This window comes from Apostichopus japonicus, chromosome 13 (assembly GCF_037975245.1).
Source record: "Apostichopus japonicus isolate 1M-3 chromosome 13, ASM3797524v1, whole genome shotgun sequence".
Lineage (NCBI taxonomy): Eukaryota > Metazoa > Echinodermata > Holothuroidea > Aspidochirotida > Stichopodidae > Apostichopus > Apostichopus japonicus.
The window spans coordinates 15,293,717-15,311,006 of record NC_092573.1 but is presented as its reverse complement, the minus strand read 5'-3'; the positions used below and the strand labels follow the sequence as shown (position 1 = coordinate 15,311,006).

Here is a 17,290-nt window from a genome sequence, read left to right as displayed (position 1 = left end):
GTAGGGGGGGAGGTGGAGGTAGGATAAAAATTGTAGAAGTGAAATGGTGCATTCTGAGGTATAGTTGGGATATAAAATTAGATCTATGATTTACGTCTACATGCCAGGTTGTGCGAATAAATAATTTGTTTGTGCACAAGCCTCCCTTCCCCATGGATCTGTGTCTGCATTCCACACTCATGCTTTAGTAGTGATTGCTTTAGTAGTGATGCTTTAGTAGTGATTCCATGACCACCAAGTGGCAAACTGGATCCGACGTTGGTACCATTACACTGCAAACGTCACTATGCAAATAACGAATTAACACAATTACTGCTGATATAAGCGATTCATTTATTTCTCACTCTCTCTCTCTCTCACTTAGAACTATTAAGAACATACTTAAATAAACTTGAATATCCCAATGTTTCTCCTGTACACTGCAAACATAAATCATGTGAACCTGTTCTAACAGGGATATTGATCTTGAGCTACATGAAGATCATGTAAGCAGGAAGTCAGTTGTTGAATCCTAGAGTTACTTTGTTGAAACTCTTGTCTTTTTGTTCCAGGAGAAGTTAGCGCCATAACTTTTCTTCTTTGGCGTAGGGGCTTGCCTCTCATTGACTTCATACCACCATCCTGTTGTAAGATACAAATCATCAGAAACATTTAATAGTGCTCTATGAAGTACTAAAACAGGCATTGGCAGGACCAGAATGGTCTTGGCTGGGAGAAGGGACGGCAAACAGTTTTGTGGGGGTGGGACAGCAAACAGTTTTGGAGGGAGGGATAGAAATTTGTAAAAATGCATCTGTATAATGTGCACACCACAGGTAAATTTGGGTGCTAGGGAAAAACATTCCCCTCCCCCCCCTCACACTCACACATTTAAAGCTGCTGACAATATTTGAGTTTTGGTATTCTGAATTTACATGATCAGCAAGGTACTTGTATCCATGTGGACTTGGCACTTCTTGTACTTGTTGATCCACATAATTGTGTGAAGTTCATCTAAGCTTTACTTTTGGAGTTGCCATATTTACAAGTTTTTCAGACCTTGACCTCAATAACTTCCATGACAAACTAATAATTTCTTCCACTCACCATGGTGATCCTATGTAATAAGTATTAAATTCATCACAAGGTTTACTTTAACAATGTTCTCAGATTTTGTCCTCTTGTGACATCAAATGACCACCATGACGAACAACAAGGTTCTTGTACTCACTAATTTAATAATGTTTGATTTATATTGCGCTTTATACCAGCGATAGGTCTCAAAGCGCTTTACAGACGTTATATCTCCCCTGGTCAATGAAATCTGTCCCAGAGACATTCCCTCTACGGCTTCAGTTATATACTGTGCCCAATGACAAGTTACCTCACAGGTACTCATTTAACCCCTGGGTGGAGAGAGGCAATTGAGATAAAGCATCTTGCCCAAGGACACAACGTAATGAACTGGGCAGGAATCGAACCAACAGTCCTTGGATCACAAGTCCACATTGATAGCTCCACATATCAAATATGAGATTAATCTATCATTGACTTTTTGATTTCTCATGTTTACAAGCAAAGGTGTCGTATACATAAACACACACACAATTTTACACACAAAAATCAACATGGCAGAGATTCCTTGGGCAAAGTACTGTAGAAAAAAAGAGAAATCTTTATCCATGGTAACAGGAGAGGACCTATAAAGATGGCAAAAGATAATGTAGGCTGAATGTATGAGTATTGATTTTTTCCCATTGCTATGGAAAACTAGACTTTATGTATGAAACATAACTGTACCCATGTTTGCTTTTCACTGTTAAAGGTGTTGAACTGTGTAAGAACAGATATTTCCCTTCTGTCTCCTTGTTTCTAATGACAACAAGCTACTCACCATTCTTTACAGCAAATCTGATTGCATCATCTTTAGACGAGAAGGTTAATGAGGTATTTGAGAAAGGATCCCCTCTGTAGAAAAGAAAAGTGAGACATTTAAAACCTGTCAAGTAACATCATGAGGCACTGATCGCTACTGTCAAGGAAAGACAATGACAGGGAATAATTTAAATCTTCAAAGTTGGTGTAGCAATTTTGAAGGTTCTGACCTCATGCCTCTTATATAATACTATTGTTCCTGTGTACAATAGCTGCTATTTATCTTTGGAGAAGTAGAGATGATCGATAACAATGTTTCCAATTGAATATTCATCTTTGACACAAATGATTTGTTCCCAAGGAAGATTCATAAAACAATGATTTTACTGTTTCAATTCTACAAAATGACAATTTCAATATGTTACAAGCTGTTGTTCCATCCCTACAACCATGTTTTACTCTTTGAAATGAATGTTGAGGCTGATTAAAGAGTACTAGAACTTAAGAAAATAAACCAATTTGATGGAATTAGTTGTGTATGTGTGTCTGTCCAGTGAGACACATTCAACAATTAGAGGTGCAAACTTCTCTTTGTATAAGCTTCTTCAAAAAGACTGTCATGGATGGTAAACGTGCACTACTCTTCATATTTTGGTGATCTGATCAAAAATTACCTGGAGGAAATTGCAAGTATTGATCCAACATGAGCTTATTCTTTGTGAAGTGCAGAAACCTATTTCACAATAATAGTTTCTTCTCATTTTTTCCCCCTGAGGTAAAAGAATCAGGGTTAGAAAAGGGATAGCATTTATTCACCAACATACCATGCTGTCTGAAAAAGTAATAACTGAAGAAAGATTAAACTCACGATGAAGCCCAGCCCATTAGAGGGTTTTCCCACCTCTCCCGAGTTTCAAATTCCATTTGCCAATTGTGAGTGTTTTCGGTACCAGACTGCATGGCATTCACGGTCGGAACGAATATTCTGACCCTACGAGAACGGACGTGCTCATCAGGAACACCAGTCACTGAGCTGATCACAACCTCATGCTACAAAGTGAAAAGATGATCAACATATTTTATTCCACAACAAGGGTTGTTAATCTTCCCCCAAAAAATGCACTGTTTAACACGATGAAATCCAGATCTCACTACAACATCGTTTAAAAATGATGATGCAAAACAACTTTCATACTACAGTAGTAGTGCTCTAAGAAAGTACCAGTGGAAAATAAAAGATGATGACACTCTAACAATGCATGCACACAAATTCATTGCTGAAACAAGTCAAATGTTTCTATCTGCTCCTTAAGAAGGGACTTGAAACTTACCATCCTTGTATTTTATCATTTTTAATTTTTAATTTGATGCAAGGACACATACTCATTCTGCTTATATGTTTATATCGTCTAGCAGTAGTCCTTGGCATTTTGTTTCCTTTACTTTTGTACTTTCTCTATGGTATTATACTTTGGCCACTGTCAACAAATTAACCGTTATTTTGTTTTAATATACTTATTTCTAACGTCCAATGAGAAAATAAAGTCGGCCATTCCGTCAGCATCAAGTTACCTCAGGTTCTTTGACTTCTTGTAGCTGTGATTCACCGCTGTGAGAAACTGGAGTAACAGAGCCTGATGATGAAGCCTGGCGAATAAGAGCACTGAAGCCCAACCTCAGAGATGGTGTGGATAAACGATGTAGAGAGGCCATAATTCTGTCTATCTTTGTGTATTCAGCAAATCTGAAAGTGAAAGTTGGTTACTGCACTTTCTGCAAAGATAAAAAAGAAAACTGTACTAGAATATCTAAATAATACCACAGCCTACAGAGGGTAAACACCATTTGAAATAGGCAATATCCATCGATTATCTCATAGATCTGTTTTTTTTTCTTCTCAGAGTCTAAAGAAAAAATATTAGAGACTAGGGAACAGAAAGTTCCCCATAAAACAAGTTTTATGCAACCTTCGGTACTAACCGAATAGGTAATTTAACACTTATACTAACAGTTATACTCACTGCAATAGGGGAATAATTGCAGAATGCCAGGCAACTTGCAAAAAACACCTTATGAAACGGCGGCTTGGTTGTTGCTGTCAGGCTAGGCAAAATGTTTTAGCAAAATCACTCTTTGACAAATGGTTTTGGAGAACGACTCAACATACATCATTTACAGCTTTCTTTTTTTAAATATTAAGAAAGTCCAATATTAGCTGGCTCCGTTGGCCAGTTGCCAGGTGGAATTTTTGAGTATTGGCAGGATTTTTTTGAAAAATATTCTAACTCCACCATAGTGCTGATAGTCGTAATCGATTAATTGCCAGTAATCGCGATTACAATTTTGAAGTTTGATTAATTGTGCTCAAAACCTAAGTTGCGATTACTCGAATACAAGCTAGCACCCCGAATAATCTGCTTTGAAAATTAACCTAACCTAAAAAAAAACACTTAAGCAGTTTGTCAGCAAATATAGCAAAGTGTACATGTTCTCACAATGATACACTATCACTGTGCTGTGTTGTCAGTAATTCGCCTGTTCTGCAGTTGAACATTCAGTCCTAGCAATGTTTAATCATTGCGCATAATCGCAAACTCCTAAGTTATTAATCTTTTACGATTGCCAAAGTATACATGTCATTTCTTCAAACATGTTTACAAACATTAGTGGCCTGGTTCACATTTATGGGATGTCTGATCCAGGGGTCACACTAATTAGCGTCAACTCACGACAACTCACGACAACTCAAGACTCTGTTAAGTAGATAATAACATATGTAAATTACAATGGAAAAACAATAAGAAGTATTCATTATTTTAAAAACATTCAATGATTTGACGGAGAGAATAATAAAACCGGGCAAAATGATAGTAAGCAAGACTCTGTAAAATTAATAATTACATATGTAAATTAAAATGGAAAAATAATAAGAAATATTCATTAATTTAAAACATTAAATAATTTGATTTGGAGTTCATTCACCATACTTTGGTGCTTTATTACTACTACAACCCACCTTACCGACACTGTACACAAGGTACTTTCCAAACCTAGCACAAACCCACCCATATTATAATGGTTCGGTCCGATGGCATTGCGCAAGCGCAATAGCATCACGTCGTCTAATTCAACGTTAGGAAAAAGTTGGCGATTTTTACGACAAAAACATTTTTTCCCGTGAAAGATCTGTATGCACGCTGGTTCCAGTCACTTTTAAACGTGTTTCCAGATATACTCTGATAACATCAATTGTATTTGATGGTATTTGATGTTATATTAAACCTGTTGTCTTGAGTTGTCGTGAGTTGTCGTGAGTTGACGCTAATTAGTGTGACCGTGATCCAGTGTGTAGATTGCGGTGTAGTTAAATTTCAATGTGCAATATATGTGCCTGTTATCGCGCTAAACTAGAGCCTAGCCTAAAACGTTGACCGTCCTTCTACAGAAAACTCTTGCATACTAATCATCACACAGCTTCAACTTGTTCAAGGTGTTTCACCTATTCATTGTTTGCACATTTGCTTTGATTAGTGCTCTATTTGTAGTAGCCTCGTAGATTCATTTGAAAGTACTGTACTATGAAGGATTTTAAGAAACGTTGTAGACTGAAAGTTGTTCACAGTTTGAAAAGTATTAGACAATTAGACTAGTATTATCATTCTACGTGAGAGGCTAATTTGGGCCTAACATACACTGTATCGAAAGGCTAACTTAAGGGCCTGAGACTATGCTACGGAAGTCTGAAAATACGTTAACGCTGATGTTGTGCTAGGGGCCTAACCTAAGTTACGCCTAGGTAGGCCTACCTGTATGTCTTTTTTCCTGACAGCAGCCAATATTTGAGCAAAGTAAGTTCATGTGAAATTTTGGCAATATTAAAATGACGTGATCGTCTGGCTTTACCAGATCACTTACCCTAAAAAATGAGAGAGGCGACCTAAAACATCTCATCAAAACTACTCCATTTCAGATGGTTCATCGGGTTGAAGTTAGAATAGCCATGTATTGCTAACGGGACCGCGGAATTCAGCATCAAAAATGAGTTCAGCGAGCTTTAGAGCTTTATATGTAACGCCAAAAGTGTTGTAAAATGATTGTCGTTTTTTCTCAGTCTGTTGTTCTTTACAATGGTGCTGTTTGCTGTTTTAAATGAAAGCGACTTTTACTTTCACACTTTTATCAAAATAAAATATCTTGTCTGAACTGAAGTTCTTCGGGCTGATTTCGCTAGTTTGTTGAAAATTCATGCCCTTGTCATAATTGGCTCTAAGGCCTACATTCTTGTTGAAATATATGTAAAAATGCTGACGACCCATGTCAAAAAATCAGATGGACAATAACCTAACTTGGAACATTGGCTCCATAAACTGATAAAATTAGAACAAAGGGTACGAAGACATTGCGGTAGGATTTGCTTCTAAAAGTGGGAAGGGCGCATTGTATTTGACATGGAGTCCACCAAATGATTGCTTGTGCCATTTTGGGGTATGGGTCTATGCACAGGTGGGTAAAATGAGACTCGATGACAAGTTTTCTGCCCCCTTCCCGAAAACTTTCCAAGCCCTGATAACTCGTCGTGCACTAATACTGGATAGTTTGGACCACTGTGTGGGCACTTTGTGTGGGGATGCAAGCTATGATGACTATAGACATTTATAAGTGAAACATTTAAGCGACCAAGAGGGAGGGGAAAGTACTAGGAGTAGGGTTCTTTGAAACAGCGGCGTAACGCTTATGGGCTCGGACGGGGTAAACCCAGGGGCCCCGACCAAAGGGGGCCCCTGCTGCACTGATGTACAGAACTTAGAAGAGGGGTACCCTTTTTATTCTTTTTTTGAAACGGCACGTTTTCGTTGGAAAAAAACTATAAACGAGACAATGGACATATTTTTCTGTGCGTGAATACGTTCGTCATAAATCATATGCCCCTGCAACTGCAAATCTCGTATCCTTCTTTCCGCACGACTGACTCAAGAGCCTGAGGTACACATAACTTGATAGGCTCCGCTGGTACATATTATAGCGAAATAGCGCCTCTAATTTCAATGAATTCGCTCTCGGTCAGGGTTGCCACATGACATTGGCCGATAACTGGCCAAATGACAAAAATTTGGCATATTTTGAACCCCTTTGGCTGATGCTTTCCTCAGCTATCGGCCAAATCGCCGATGCCTCAGTAAATTCAAGCTCTAGCCCCGTGGTTTTCAACCTTGGGCTCGCGGGCCCATTTGGGGCCGCGAAGCCAATTTTGTGGGCTCGCGAGCATTGCCCCAGTAATGATTAAAAATTGTGGCATTTTTGGGGGCTGGTGGCGAAGGCACATGATGATGTTTCTTAGGAAGCCTCTTCGATGAAACCTTGTACAGCGGGTAAAATTTACTCAACCCTAACGCTATAAGACTAGTATAAGAGAATTCGGTGACTCCCACCAACCACTGCACACTACGTATTTACCAAGGTTATGATGTGTGGAAGCCTTGCTTTGTACCATTGCCTTGTACCATTGAGGGTTGCAAGAAATCTTTGAGATAGGCTCTAATTGGGCAGTACCTGTCATCTGATCACGGAGGAACATACATATAGCTCTGATTGAGGCCCCGGGTCACCTGTGTCAAGAATACACTAATAAACGCTGTGAAATTGATTTTATGAAGTTGATAACTTTGCAGGGTAGGGTATGGGCTCGCGAGGACGGCTCGGAAGACGAATTGGGCTCGTGATCGAAAAAAGGTTGAAAACCAAGGCTCTAGCCTTTCCAAGTTCTCGGGAACTTGGATACCATTTGTCTACAGGAGTTACGCCACGGGTGGAAATATACATGTTTATGTTAATTGGACATTGGTCATTTGGTCTTATTGTCCTTTCAATCTCTTAATGTATTCTAGCTTTGCAACACATTTTTTCATGTTCCCAGTATGACAGACAAGGCGGACCAAAAATGTGTCTATGAACGCAGATTTTCCCCAAAATCTCAGTCGATAAAATCACCACGAAATGTTCCATATACGGCTTAGATTGCACCAGAGAGCTTGTAGAACCCCAGGGCTTCCAGGGCCCTAAGGCGGGCCCTGGACCCACGCCTTTGGGACTTCGCGCTCCGCGCTCGTGATGTGCGCTGCGCGCATATCGGTTGTTTCTCCGCAGCAGCCAGGGGGCCCTTCCTTCCCTGGACCCAGGGGCCCCCAGACTCATCGTTACGCCGCTGCTTTGAAATACATCATTTATCCCCATTTTATATCAACTACACTTACTTTTTCAAGTAGATTCTCTTATTTTCTCTTTTGAAACAGTTGTTAGTTGAATCCACCCCTTTGTTGTGACAAATAACAAATTGTTACCGCTACAACGTTCAATTGTCTCAGATATCTTGATTGTCTCTCTCTGTTGTATCATCTTGAGAGTTGTTGCTTTGAGAACTTCTGTGGCTGTGAAGTCATGCCGTCAACTAAAGTCAACTATAGGTACCCGGCACCACAATTAATTGCTTCCATTGACTTACACACTAAACTCGTCACTTTCCAAGGCCGATGGAGCACAGATTGAAGTTTTCAACTGACATGTCCTATACCCACCGTATGATAGCTAATTGCTTGGGATATCATACAACATTCAACTTTTGCCACGTCCATGACCGTTTAGATTTTGAGGTAGAAAAGCTCAACGTTTATCGTGGTGCTCCCCTTACCATCAACTTTAAATAACCTCAATCCTTCAGTTTTTAGACCATCAGTAGTTTATTCCATCCTCTTAAACATCCAATCATCAAAAAGAATGCAGATGACTCAGAAAACTCAACACAGTAGGGCACTTTAGGGCTATTTTCCGACAATGGTTAACCTCAAGCGGACGTGCACTACTCTAGTTGTGGTGCGATATACTCCCAACAACTCTCTGCAAAAGATATTACCACCTTCCTGAACAAGTCTGTATCCCGCGTCCACTTTACGTTTAGTTTCAAATTTGAAGTATATCGATCAACAACCGGGAAAGCAGAAGCAATGTTTTTTTTTTTTTTTGTAAATTTCAAGAACGCCCTGAACTCAAATGCCAGAAACACCTCACTTTACAAGTTACACTTACCATTGATCTTGAGGTTTTAATATTAATTATTTGTGTAGTATTGTTTTTATTTGGTGACATATAAATATATATTCTGCATATGTGAAACGACCATGAACGCCGATAGGTTAAAATAAAACTTAAACCAATTCCCAGATTGCATAAAACTCATTGATTTTAGTTTTGACTCATTGATATTGAGTTGTTGTAACATGTTGATGTTATTTCTGATAAACTGATATTGAAACATTTTGATCACTTAATAATGGCATGCTGATGATTAATTTTCAAGTGAGTGCTGGGTATTTTTCCTGCAGTACTGATATTGTTTGCTAACATTGTTGAAAAGATGGCGGTACGTACACTGGCCATTCTCGTCTGTGAGTTAAAATCTCAGGTAAGCGAATGAAGATAGCTTGGGTTGACTCCCAATTAAGTGGCTGGCAGCTGTCCTCCATTCAAGACAATCGGGAACATAGTAAGCTTTAAGAATTTCAGGCTTCCTTACATGCAGTTTGACACATGTTAAGTTGAAGTGTACTCTACAAAGAGCAGTCGCGCGCGGAAAAATGGGGGTGGTGGGAGGGGAATGGAAGCTGTGTCCATCGTCAGTCGGGGACGGAAACATTCAGTCGGGATTGTAAACATTAAATCAGAGAAGAATGAGAACACACATATGGGCCCACGGGAAGAACTTCCATAAAGCTCCATGCTCCTACCTTAATCAGTCAACGGGAGCTTACAGCCCCTCCCCCCTCCCCCTCCCCCGATGCACACACTCACCCACCTTTGTAATACTGTGCACTTCACTGAAAACGTGTGGAATCTGATATTAATGAAACTGAATTCCTACTCAGCTTTGCAGGAATTAGCTAGGGTGAAATACAATTTCAGGCTTTGCTCATGAATGTGTTCGATGTATGTCTTTCAAATTAAAACCTCAGAAACCTGCAGGTCATTATAGCTATAGGTGGAATAGTGAAGTATCGTTGCAAATTTGAAGCAACATTCTGTTTGCATGTGATTATGTGTCTGCGGAACAAAATGTTGATGTCATATGCTAAACATCGATAACAGCCGGTTTGGTAAAATTGTCTACTAACCACAAAATGTTGCTTTAAACAACCATAATAATCGAATTCGTTTTAGTACAGTGACTGCACCAAGGGGAGACAAATCACCCCATCCTTACCCTGGAAACGAACATGATGGTGCCTTATACATGCATGTGGAAACTGTGTTCTTGAAGAATGTTTTGATGTTTAGAGAACTCAGAACATGTCATAGATAGAAGGTACAAGAAAAAAAACATTACTTTTTAAGAGAACGTGTCAATTTTGGATATGTTAATTAAATTTGAAATTTACTTAAAATGTTATTCAATCAGTTTATTGAGATTGCATTGTCTGTTTAATATGAGGTCATTAGCTTATAAAATGATCACTAAAGTTTGATCTTGCCACTGACCATTATGTGTCTTTCCAAGTAAATGTAAGAGCCAAGAGGAGGGGGTCATGACCCCACCCTCTATTGTCAGTTTGTGGGGGATTGTTCCTTTCAGCCAGGGTATTTTTACATTCAGCTGGGAAAATAAGACCTCTCCTCCCCATGTATACTTCCCTTTTCAATGTCACACAAAAAAAAACAAGAGTGTATGTTAACACAGCCTTGCATTTGTACGTAATTAAAGACCTAACTTATAGCCTAAATATCCCTCAGGGAGCATCAATCTACGGTCCTCATTTTTATGAAGGATGACCCCAAAATCCCCTGTACTAGAGTTGACTTCAACTGCCTAAGGGCCACCCCTCTCACTCACCTCTGACCCTTCCATAAAGGTTCATGCTCCTACCTAAATTAGTTAGGGGAAATTTCGAGTTTGGCCCGCCACCACCTTTGAAAGTTACTGACAATTTTTGACATCATTATCAGTTGGGTATTTTTATGTTCAAGTGGCCGGAATGCTTGCTTCCAACAAAGTTTTCATCTTTTTACTCTCCTACTAATACAATTCATTACCATAATACCAGACAACAGTCAAATTTATTTCGTGAACATACCTATTCTGCAACTTCACAACTAACTGTCAGATAGGTTACACTAGTCCTAGGTTTTGGAATACCCTAGATACCCAGGTCAATAGTTCAAAATCACTTTTACATTTTATACAACAACTAAAATGGTCTTTATTATATAAGCATGTGTAAAGTTTCTAGTTTCTTTTCCTATGTTTAGGTGTATTTTGGTGGACAGGATGTGTTTTCAATTTCAATTTGAATCCTGTGAACGCCACTGATCTCCATTGTTGCCTTCTCAGTATGTTCACCAGATGATAGCTAACAGGTGCAGGATCGGCTGCTTTTTTCATATGTTCACAACAATTGTGTGATAGATAATTATATGACTATGACAAAAGACAAATGACAGTTTATATTAATCTGACTGATTTGATTTAATATTATAGCAATTAGCTCTGAGTACTTGAAAATTAGAACGAGCATAATCTACTAAAAATGAACAAATTTACTTTTAAAAACAAACAAACAAACATACGTACAATACCATACAATAATATTCATCATAAACTCGTAATCATGTGTACATAATAAGATCAATATGTTAGGAATGGTTAAGGTTAAAATTATTCACATACCCTTATTATATGTGTAACCAATATCAAAAGTAAAGGCAATAATATAGGTCACCTCTGTACTGTTTGTTTACAACAACAACAACATACTACTACTACACAGCTGTGTGCAAGAAAAAGTGGCACAGAGAATGAAACAAGTAATCAAAATATTGTACTGAAGTTGTAAATATATAATATATTAATAAACAAAGATGTACCATCAACCAGAAATCTATCTTTAAGGAATTGACTTTACGCTGATAGTGTTTCTAACAGTTTGTAGCATTTATAAGTTTTTCATAGGAAGTCGACGGGAAGTTTGTTAATAGAAATGAAGAAGATTAAACAGAAGCCACATAGAACATATTATTTGATATTAATTGTGAAACCAGCTCTATAGCAGCCATATAACGTGGCATGACGATGATTTATTTATTGAGTAGTTCTGACGAAGAGATTATAAAACCGTATAGAATCAGTCTAGTTACTCTATTAACTTAATATACACTTGTCAAAGTTGATCGCAAGAGAAAAGTGAAAGTGTCATATGTTAAACAGTTAACACTACACTGGAGTGTAACATGGGGAAATAATTCAAAGTATCTATACTTTCATTGTTTAATCGTAAATCATAACGAGGAGAATAAATACTCCCGTAGTTTCCCATGACTTTTCACTGCATCAGGTAATTGAGAACTGCTTATAAATGAAAGTATGTGCTATTCCAGTTAGGTTTAGCAAAATGTTCATATCATTTCATTTGATTTCATTAGTCAGTAGTGTGCAATCTCAAGTTTCTAGGTACGTACTGTAGGAATGGCGTAATATTTACCAATGTACCTTAACTACCCCCACCCCCTAGGGATTATACACAGGCTACAGCCCTGGTATCTGCTATTTATTGCTATTAAGGTACAGAGGAAGTTAGTCTTGTTGAACCCAATGAGTATGAATTTTGGAAAGTTCTACAGCATTCTTGCTAGTACTAATCATTAATATAAACTCACATTTCAAATCAGTGGTATGCATTAATTCAGGTAATTATGTCATTTAACCGTCAAAGTCACTCCACTCTGATACGTCCAGGTTACATCAATTCTTTCTTTCTGATAATTCAAGACATTTTTGGTTACACATATCTTACATTTTGAAGGTGGAAATTAGCCAAAGATTAATATTCACATAAAGGCAAAGACATGATTATCTGAAATCAAAGTCCTATGATATTTAACAGCACAGGATGCATAAGAAAAGATCAACGATCAGTCAAAGGACCTTAAAACACCTCCAGATGGGATAATGTACAATGTTATTCCAGGATGCTTGGCTTCTGGAAACACTTTTGTTTCTTTCTTGATGAGGTGGACACACACATGAAAATGTTTTTCATTAATTTAGTTCAGTTAAATTGACGTTGAAATATTTTCTATGAGCAAATACCGACGAATCTCTTCACTGTATTGGAGATGACAACAACCACTATTCAAATTAAACAGTACTACAGATACCAAGACACTTGTACACAAAACAGAGTCATTTCCAAGTATATGACTGGCGCCCTTGTTATAACAAAACCCCGACTTAAAGGTGCATATACATGTGGCAGTTTAAAATCTTTACAAAGATTGTAAACTGTTTCACCTAAAATAAGACAATCATACCAGACTTCCAGGTCACAAAATATTGAAAGCGTTATCAAGTGCTCAAAGAAATGTGAAGTACAGAGTCATGATATTTCCTATTAAATACATACAGAATGTAAGTTGCATACTATTTTATTCTTTACAAAAACCAAAACCAAAAATGTTAATACAAATTTGCATTTATTTACATAATTTCTTCACCTTTTCTAAAATACAACCGCCATTATTCACAAAACTGTTCTATTTATCACAAGCGTTGACTCAAATCTATCAGAATAATAGACTTCTAACAGTTACCTCATAACTTTGACAATAACACTTAAACTGTGTAAAAAATGGTTTGCATAAATACAATTGTCTTAAAGTTACGTTTCAGCTGTATAATCCATGGAACCACCCAAGCTCACCCTCATTTGCATATATTTACATCATGATCAATATTGCTTAGGTCTGGGATGAGGAGAGTTAGGACTACCAAAGGACCAAAGCTAGAGAAATCAACATTCATTTTTCAATAAATGAGCATAGTGAGAAACTATATGCATACTAAGAAAACTAAGAAACTTGCCATATAGTATATAGCAAATTTTGTACAAATATTGGCCGCAATGATATTAAAAGGAATTTGTTGTTTGTCAATGTGTTATACATACTGAAATATCCAGTACAGCTTACGAATAAGTTGAAGTATGATATTAATAAATACTGGTTCAGTTATTCTAAGCTAAAACTTCAAAACTTGAAACTCTATGGATCATGGAAGGTGTTCTAACGAAAAACCAAAAAGAATTGGAAATATATTCTTTAATCTTTGCATAAACATTTTGCAGAGCTTTTATAGCTAATCGGCCAAGATTTCACTCGACTGTTACAGGAGACATTTGTTAACTTATCCACCCATACATGAAACAGGCATCTTATACCTACAATGCATGACACATGAATGTAAGAATGAATGCTTTTTGAACAAAAATCTTGAAATTTGCATTTTTCATTAAAAGTATCTCTCCTCATCGCAACAAGGTTTGAATGTACACGATGGTATATAGTACATATGGTTTAGTACTAAACAAGTTAATAAACAATATAATAAACAATTTAATAAAAAAAACACCAAAAGGAATGTACAGAAAAGTATCTAAAAAACAATACCTTAAATTATTACTTTTGAAAGTTGGCAGTACGTTGAGGGAACACATCTCTGGGAATATGTTACACAAGACTTAACTTACATTCTGTGGATTACTACAAAACTTCAAATAAAATACATAATGTTCAATCATATCACTAAAAGTTAACTTCCTAACCAAAATCCAAACCTTCCCTCCCCCCCACCCCCCCCCCCCTGCCATCCCAAACACACACACCAAACAAATGAACAGATGAATCCACAATTTTGAAGGTAGGAATCAATACTGTGATGGAAAGAGACTATACCTCTTTGGGAGTCTAGCTATGCTGTTTTGTAACATCATCCAATAAAACATGTTATGTTGGCTTCTTGTCTTACTTCCTCAATACAACTTGACTGTTTGTACAAATGTTTCAATAATCACATAAAAACACTCAGCTAAGTTTTGAAGAGGACTTTTTTTTTTTTATCTGAAAGCCTTGTTCCATCTAAGCTATATTAGTTTATTATTTATGGAGGTAGATGTCATGGTAATGTCAAATCCAAAATACAACAAAAGTAGGAAATGTCCCATTGAAGTACTTACGGAAACTGTTGGCTTAAAATGTTAAATATAATGTCATGATTACATACTGACATAGTTAGAGCCATGGTCTCATTGATATTCTTGTTATCATTAAAATAATTATAAGATTAGGAATGAGTTACAGTAGATCACATGATGTCATCAAACTTAATTGATGCAAGAGTTATAATCCTGGTGTCACTGGTTCTAATCTCATTCCTGTCAAAAATGTCCTTGTTCTCTCAAGAGAAAGTTGCATAAATTAACAAACATTATGCTTTCAACGTAGCAAAATTGGAAAATGATACAATATTTCTACATGAACTTATTGCTTTGTTTAATCTTAAGATTCTTCCAGGATTTAATTTCAATAAGAATGGAAAACCTGGTGAAAACTCTCAGCAAGAATAAAAATAGATCACCACCCACCACCCCCTCCCTATTCCAACATCTCCTCCAAACAAATTAATACATGTATAAAAAAAAGAAGCATACGTAATTAAGTGGGAGACTTTTGCAATATAAGCCAGAATTACTGACCTTTTCTGTTGTTGTTACATATAAATTTCAGACTTAGTTCATAACAACTACATAACATTCCTTTTATCACAGTTTCAACAACTTTCATATAATTGTTACATATAAATTTCAGACTTAGTTCATAACAACTACGTAACATTCCTTTTATCACAGTTTCAACAACTTTCATATAATTAATTATCTTCCATGTGAGAGACATGTAGAGACATGTGAGAGACATGGTTCTAGTACTGAATTGCTGCGCTGATACCGGCCTTTGTTAAAATAGCTGCCTAAACAGCTACCACAACAGAACCTTGAAAGAAGACATTTTGTAATTTGGTAGTACCATTACTATAGCTGGTTATTAAATCTGGAGAATGTTTGTAGCATTTCAACACAAACGTCACCATTAATACGACTAACCTAACATGACACAATTAGTGGAGTTATCTAGCCTAGCCTACTCTGCATATAACAATATGTGCTGTTGCCATCAGCCGCAGACTCTTAACAACCAGCTAATGGCATCTCTTTGTTTGGGCAAATAGAAAAACTTCATAGTTTTGCACACAGGACATAGCTGCAACTAATTGAGTAAAATTATGTTCACACGTGAAATATGGAAGGCACCCAGCTACTTTAAAATTTACACTACTGACATAATCTCAACAAAAAGTGTAAAGTACTTTTACTTTCAGTTTAAATACATATTTGTAAGATGATTACTTATTTACAGGTTAACTTCACAGTTAGTTGAAATGAAAACTACTATTAATAGTCTCATATCACTCTAAGTATACAGGCACGCTGCCCAATCAATGTTTTCATTTTCAATTCTGTTCTTGGAAAGACTAATTAGGTCCCTATTTGCTTGAAACATGTACAAAACGGTTAACGTAGGAGAACGCTATGGTTAAAAATAGTAAAGCTGTATAATGTGAGATAGCCCAGTCAATGGCAAGTACAGTCCACCATACCAAAACAATGAAAGAAATAAGATTGGGATGCCTATTGATCACACAGCAAGTACTGTAAAACAAAACTCGTAACCATAGACTGAAGTTGCTAGACAGGAATTCGTCTCCCACTCACAGGTACGTATATGTACCATGTGCTCTTGCCTCTAGCTCTGAAACTGATGGTTACTTTTTACATACATTAGGAGAATAAATTTACCCCTCTGTTGAAAGTGAATTAAGATGATTTCACTTGCAACTGTGGATATATACCAACAGAACCAAACGTACCAATACAGGCAGCGTCCTATCCATGTCCAGCCCTGCAACTATTGATATGTGCCAACAGTTCCAAACGTTCCAATACAGGCAGCGTCCTATCCATGTCCAGCCCTGCAACTATTGATATGTGCCAACAGTTCCAAACGTTCCAATACAGGCAGCCTCCTATCCATGTCCAGCCCTGCAACTATTGATATGTGCCAACAGTTCCAAACATACCGATACAGGCAGCCTCCTATCCATGTCCATTCTGTCATCGTTAGATATCAGTGTGCTATCCTCATATTTATCTCCAGGTCATATGTTAAGCCTCACATAGCAAAGAATCGATGTGTCATTGTGTTCGATCACTTAACAGATATTACTGTACTCTTACCATGTCGTACCGACACACTGATAACAGCGTTGATAAACTCTGTGGAGCCATGATGCTGATGGACAATTGTTGGACTCTTCTAGAATTGAAGAGTACTCGTCAAATTACTGTAGTTCTGGAGTTAAATCAAGAACTTGCCCTTTCATTGCAATAGATCCATACACCTTTAAAACTTTACATTAGTGAGTTGAACGTGGGCAGGTAAAATGGCTGCTTCTGCCATGGGACGACAGAATCACTTTCGGAAACCTGGAGGAGAAATAAAACAG

General features: G+C 37.3%; 2 protein-coding genes across 11 annotated transcripts in view; both read right to left on the bottom strand.

The window, feature by feature from the left end:
• Positions 1-348: 348 nt before the first annotated feature.
• LOC139978753 (NADH dehydrogenase [ubiquinone] iron-sulfur protein 4, mitochondrial-like) lies at positions 349-5,929 on the bottom strand. Of its 7 annotated transcripts, none has more exons than XM_071989221.1 (5): positions 5,770-5,929; positions 3,427-3,627; positions 2,723-2,904; positions 1,874-1,947; positions 349-621 (listed from the first exon to the last, which is right to left on the bottom strand). In XM_071989221.1, the coding sequence occupies exons 2-5, from the start codon at positions 3,565-3,567 to the stop codon at positions 518-520; spliced, it is 501 nt and encodes a 166-aa protein (XP_071845322.1). In that variant the 5' UTR covers positions 3,568-3,627; positions 5,770-5,929; the 3' UTR covers positions 349-517. The 7 variants fall into 7 exon arrangements, with proteins under 7 accessions (XP_071845322.1, XP_071845326.1, XP_071845325.1 ...); XM_071989225.1 differs by having other exon boundaries at positions 3,427-3,598; positions 5,770-5,920; XM_071989224.1 differs by having other exon boundaries at positions 3,427-3,618; positions 5,770-5,909.
• Positions 5,930-11,340: 5,411 nt separating this feature from the next.
• LOC139978748 (uncharacterized) overlaps positions 11,341-17,290 on the bottom strand; it is a 68,469-nt gene continuing 62,519 nt past the window's right edge. For all 4 annotated transcript variants that reach the window (XM_071989212.1, XM_071989214.1, XM_071989213.1 and 1 more), the window contains one exon: positions 11,341-17,270. In XM_071989212.1, the coding sequence (XP_071845313.1) occupies positions 17,257-17,270 (14 nt within the window). In that variant the 3' untranslated portion in view covers positions 11,341-17,256. The remainder of the gene's footprint in view (positions 17,271-17,290) is intronic.